At 53.3% G+C, this 6,000-nt stretch overlaps 1 protein-coding gene across 1 annotated transcript in view; it reads right to left on the reverse strand.

Moving 5' to 3' along the window:
- The window catches only part of cdkn3 (cyclin dependent kinase inhibitor 3), a 147,848-nt gene extending 142,665 nt beyond the window's left edge, over window positions 1–5,183 (reverse strand). Inside the window, exon 1 of the mRNA XM_072489715.1 lies at window positions 5,103–5,183. Within this exon, the coding sequence (XP_072345816.1) occupies window positions 5,103–5,147 (45 nt within the window). The 5' untranslated portion in view covers window positions 5,148–5,183. The remainder of the gene's footprint in view (window positions 1–5,102) is intronic.
- Between the last annotated feature and the right edge of the window lie 817 nt (window positions 5,184–6,000).

Below are 6,000 nucleotides of genomic sequence, written 5' to 3' on the forward strand. Positions count from 1 at the left end.
CCAGGTATCCGCAGTTTCATTCAGGACTGTTTACACCTAATCAACTCAGACATCCACAGTTAAATCGGCTATCCCCGGGAACAATTGCAACATATTAGCAATTGAATACCGGGCCAGACCTGTCGGCGCCTGCAGTGGCCGAAACAAAGACAGGTGAGCGACCACCCCCCCGATCGAGGGATCGCCTCACCATTGGACACATCGACTCCAGAGATTGGGGACAGATCCAATCACTTGGGACTCAGGGTCAAGGGCCGCCCCGGGAGGCGGGAAGCCCCTGGGCCCTATAAAAGTAAAGGTCCAAGTTCAGATCGCTCTCTCTCATCTTTGCCTGCTCGAGACCTTCGGAAGACCAGCCACCGGTAGCAGTAAGTTTGAATCCAACGATCGCTATCCGGTAGAGACATCTAGCCACCGACCTGTAGCAGCCCTTTTGAATCCCGCGGGCCAGATTTGATTGGACAAGCCATTCGTTTCCCTGACCTGGTGGGCTCTTCCTAAAGTTAAGTATTGGCCAGTAGTGATAGGTTTATTGTATAGAAAGTAGTATTAGGGTATTAATATTGCTTGTTGTATATAATAAATGACCGTTGTTTTAATCCTTACTAAGCGGTGTGCTGTGTTATTAATCATAACCTAAACTTGAACCACGTGGCGGTACCATAAAGATACCTGGCGACTCATGAGCAAAGGTGACCTAAACAGAGCAAATAGAATAAAGCTAGAAAGAGCAACACTATACACTTCCGGACCCGCCTGCTCACCTCCTCGTCTGCCAGCAACCCCACCTCTAGGCGCCACAGCGGTCGCTGGTCCCTCTCCTCCCCCAACTCGAGGTCCACCCAGTGCGGAGTATGATCAGAAATGGCTATCGCCGAGTACTCCGTATCCTCCACCCTCGGAATCAGCGCTCTGCTCATGACAAAAAAGTCAATCCGGGAGTAGGCCTTGTGAACATGGGAGAAGAATGAAAATTCCCTGGCCCCTGGCCTCGCAAACCTCCATGGATCCACCCCTCCCATCTGGTCCATGAATCCCCTCAGCACCTTGGCCGCCGCCGCCCTCTGTCTCCAGGTCCGGAATCCGGCCCAGCATACGCCGCATGAACCCCGCATCATCCCAATTCGGGGCATATACATTGACCAACACCACCCGCTCCCCCTGCAGCTTGCCACTTACCATCACATACCTACCGCCATTGTCTGCCACAATGCTCGACGCCTCGACCGACAGTCTCTTCCCCACCACGATCTCCACCCCCCGATTTTTTGCATCCAAACCCGAATGAAACACCTGCCCTACCCACCCCTTTCTCAACGTTACCTGATCCGCCACCCTCAGGTGCGTCTCCTGCAGCATGGCTACATCCACCTTCAGCCCCTTCAAGTGCGCGAAGACCCGGGCCCGCTTGACCGGCCCATTCAGTCCCCTTACATTCCAGGTTATCAGCCAGATCAGGGGGCTACTCACCCCACCCCCCGCCGACTAGCCATATCCCTTCCTAGGCTAGCCACGTGCCCTCGCCCCCCCCATACTACTTTCCCCACAGCGGCAGACACCCGCCCTGACCTCCTATACCAACTCCAGCTCCCCCTTGGCCATTCCAGCAGCAATCCGGTACCCCCCCCCCCCCCCCCCCGCCCCAGCTAGGTCCCCCCAGCTGCATTGCTCCCCCCATTGCACTCCCGTAAGTCAGCTGACTCCTGCTGACCCCGGCCACTCCCGCCGCTCCATCGACCCCCCCCCGCCCCCCCAGTATGGAACTTCCCCTCCCCCACCCTGTCCGCCAGCGGGATCTCGTCCATTCCACTCCCAGTGCGGGAGAGAAAGCCCGCGCTTCCCAGCTCCGGCCCCGCCCCTTCAGCCCTAAACGCGGGAAAAAAAAGCCCGTGCTTTCCACTTGCACGTCCCCGCCTCCCCTGGCGCAGCACCCTTTCCAGGCCCGGTCCCACTACCCCCAACTCAGCCCCCCGCCCCCCCCCCCCCACCCCCGCAGGGCCCCATCTCCCCTACCGACCATCAACCCCCCCAAGCAGTTTACCTACCCCCCTCCCCCCCACCCCCCACGTGCCCGCCCGGCGGACCTAATTAAAACAATGCCCAATCAACATCCAAAAAACAAAGAACCCCCCCTCGAAACACAACCCAACAATCCCCAACCATCCCTCCACTGCGACCCTTCATCCCCGACCTTTAGTCTGAGTCCAGTTTTTCAGCCTGAACAAAGGCCCACGCCTCCTCCGGAGACTCGAAATAATGGTGTCGGTCCTTATAGGTGACCCACAGACGTGCTGGCTGCAGCATACCGAACTTCACCCCCTTCCTGTGCAGCACTGCCTTCGCCCGGTTGTAACCGGCCCTCTTCTTCGCCACCTCCGCACTCCAATCCTGGTAGATCCGGACCTCCGCGTTTTTCCACCTGCTGCTCCTTCTTGGCCCACCTTAACACACATTCTCGATCAGCAAACCGGTGGAACCACATCAGCACCCCCCGCGGTGGCTCGCTGGGCTTGGGCCTCCTCGCCAGCACTCGGTGGGCCCCCAGCAGCTCCACGGGCCCCTGAAAGGCCCCCGCTCCCATCAGCGAATTCAGCATGGTGACCACGTCCGATCCCTCCAGCCCCTCCGGGAGACCCAGGATCCGCAGGTTTTTCCACTCGACCGGTTCTCCATCTCCTCGAACCTCGCCTGCCATTTCTTGTGGAGCGCCTCGTGCGCCTCCACCTTCACCGCCAGGCCCAGGATCTCGTCCTCGTTCTCCGAGACCTTCTGCCGGACCTCCCGGATCGCCGCCCCTTGGGCCGTCTGGGTCTCCAGCAGCTTATCGATTGAAGCCTTCATCGGCTCCAGCAGCTCTGCTTTCAATTCCTTAAAACAGTGTTGGAGAAGCTCCTGCTGCTCTTGCGCCCACGGCCTCCACGCTGCCTGGTCTCCGCCCGCCGCCATCTTGATCCTCCTCCCTCACACTTTTCTATGCTTCAATGCCACTTTTTTAATCGCCCCGCTCCTGGTCCACTCCATACACAATCGGGGGAATGTTGCTGTCCCCTTCCCACACCGGGAAATGTCAAACAAGCGCCATTACGGGCCCAGAAAAGAGCCCAAAAGTCCGTTTTTAGCGGGAGCTGCCGAACGTGCGACTTAGCTCCGCATAGCCGCAACCGGAAGTCTCAACTCGCTCATTAAAGACACAAGCCAATGAAAGGTTTGGGATGTGACTGTGTCCTCTGGTACCTTTTACAGATTAACATTACTCACTCTCCCCTTCCATCAGGTTTACAAGCTCTTCATCAACTACACATGGGCAGCTTACCAGATAAGGATACATCAAGCCAGACCTAAAGCATCTATTAACTGTTTCTCGGGCATTCCCGGAACTCGTGATTTAGCAGGAGTTTTTCTTTTTTCAATTGAGGGGAATTTTAGTGTGGCCAATCCACCTACCCTGCGCATCTTTGGGTTGTGGGGGTGAGACCCATGCAAACAATAGGGAGAATGTACAAACGACACATGGGCAGTGACTCAGGGACGGGATCGAACCCGGGTCCTCAGCGCCACGAGGCAGCAGTGCTAACTACTGGGCCATCGTGTCGCCCTAGGAGCAAGATGTCTATGTAATTTTAAGAGAATTGTTTTTCCACTCTGATTTTGTATTACCAGATTCTATTAATATTTGTCAAATATGTGGATGAGAAACATCAGGTTTTATTAAGGGGATAAAATAATGTCCTCAATGGGTAATTGCAAATCTACTGAATTTCCATAACTAATCGCCTCATCATACTCAATGTCAAGTTTAATTTTGTCTTTTTCATAAGTTTACTCTTGAGCAAAGATATCTCACCAGAGACTATGTCAATGCTTATAAAGTAGCTTACTTCAGCTTTTTACGTACAATTACAACTCTCCTTAGTGACGTCAATACGTTGTTATTGGCAATCCTAACCTTGCACCAATTCCTACTGCTACAGTGAATCAAAGAAAGATTTGAATCACATACTGGTGAAGTACAAAGTTAAAGGAGTTCACAATTAATACATTCATCACAGGACTAAGGCTCCTTCTGTCCAACATGATTTGTTTGGATTCATTATAATCTTCATTCTCCAAGGGGCGGCATGGTGGTGCAGTGGTTAGCACTGCTGCCTCACGACTCTGAGGACCCGGGTTTGATCCTGGCCACGGTTCATTGTCCGTGTGGAGTTTGCATTCTCCCCATGTCTGCATGGGTCTCACCCCCACAACCCATAGATGTGCAGGATAGGTGGATTGGCCACGCTAAATTGCCCCTTAATTGGAATTGTTAAAAAAAAAATCTTCATCCTCCTCCTCAGATTTCTTTTTGTCATGTCTCCTTTTGAGGATGCTGGGCGCGATTCTCCGACCCCCCGCCGGGTCGGAGAATCGCCGGGGGCTGGCGTGAATCCCGCCCCCGCCGTGTCCTGAATTCTCCGCCACCAGAGATTCGGTGGGGGCGGGAATCGCGCCGGGCCGGTCGGCGGAAATCGCACCGGTCGGCGGGCCCACCCCCGGCGATTCTCCGGTCCGCGATGGGCCGAAGTCCCGCCGCTGTCAGCCGGCGTGGATTGAACCACCTTTCGAACAGCGGGACAAGGCGGCGCGGGCGGGATCCAGGGTCCTTGCGGGGGCGCGGGGCGATCTGGCCCAGGGTGGTGCCCGCACGGTAGCCTGGCCCGCGATCGGGCCGATCGCGGGCGGGCCTGTGCCGTGGGGGCACTCTTTTCCTTCCAACTTCGCCATGGTCTTCACTATGGCAGAGGCGGAAGAGACCCCCTCCACTGCGCATACGCGGGGATGCCGTGAGCGGCTGCTGACGCTCCCGCGCATGCGTTGCACGGCAAAGTCATTTCCGCGCCAGCTGGCGGGGCGGAAATCACTCAGGCGCGGGCCTAGCCCCTCAAGGTGAGGGCTCGGCCCCTCAAAATGCAGAGAATTCCGCACCTTTGGGGCGGCGCGATGCCGGACTGATTCGCGCCGCTTTTGGCGCCGGTCGGCGGACATCGCGCCGATTGCGGAGAATCCCCCCCCCCCTGTCTCTTTGCTTTGAGCAGTTCACCAGATAATGATACTTCAAGTCTCACCTGGAGCACTGATATGTTCCTTGGGAATATCGGGGACTCATTCATCTTTTATTATTGCTCAAATGTTGTCTTCTACTGTCATAACCAGATCTGCTGAAGATCCTTTCATTCTGCCTTTCTTTAATCGTTCCACGATATTGATGCCTGCACCTGGTACCAGATTACTTTGAAAACTGGCCATCATTGAGTCTTCTATTCTTTATGTCACTGTGGAATGTCTCATTGTTCCATGAAGGCTGAGGAAACAATTGTTTCCTAGTCAGCAGACATCTTCAAGAGGGTCTCCTTCTCTGAGATTAAAACATCAATTAGAACCAGAACTTTGTCCACATGAGACTCCTAATGTAATCCAGTAATTTAACTACTAATAGTAATCCAGAGCTTCCCCAGATTGACTTTCCTCAACCTTTCATACAATCTGTCGAAGTCCATGTTATCTACTTGCATGGAATGATTGTCTGTTTTCTGAAATCTATAACATTCTAATCATGCCTCAGAGTCATTTAATGGATCATCTTTCATGTAGATTTCATCCAAGAATTCTCAAAAGTTAGAAACCTTCATCACTATCAAATTGTTGAACATCAATCTCATATAATATTTTACTTTTGATTTTATGCCTTGTAGGCAGCAACAATGCCAAATCCATTCCTTGTATTCACTTTGGTAGCATCATAACCTGTGGCCACATATACACTTATTGATTGGAGCACAAATGAATCCCCAGGTAATGGTCACTACCTGTATACTGTTAGAAAAAAAGGTAGTATTAAGGGATTTATATTTGTACTGGTAAACATTAGAAATAAGGTATAGTTTAAAGTCTGTTTAATTGCCTGTTTCTGTGCCTGGAACAGTAAAACCTATAGTTAGATTCATGCTGGACAAAGGTGTTCCC

Source organism: Scyliorhinus torazame, chromosome 2 (assembly GCF_047496885.1).
Source record: "Scyliorhinus torazame isolate Kashiwa2021f chromosome 2, sScyTor2.1, whole genome shotgun sequence".
Taxonomy (NCBI): Eukaryota; Metazoa; Chordata; class Chondrichthyes; order Carcharhiniformes; family Scyliorhinidae; genus Scyliorhinus; species Scyliorhinus torazame.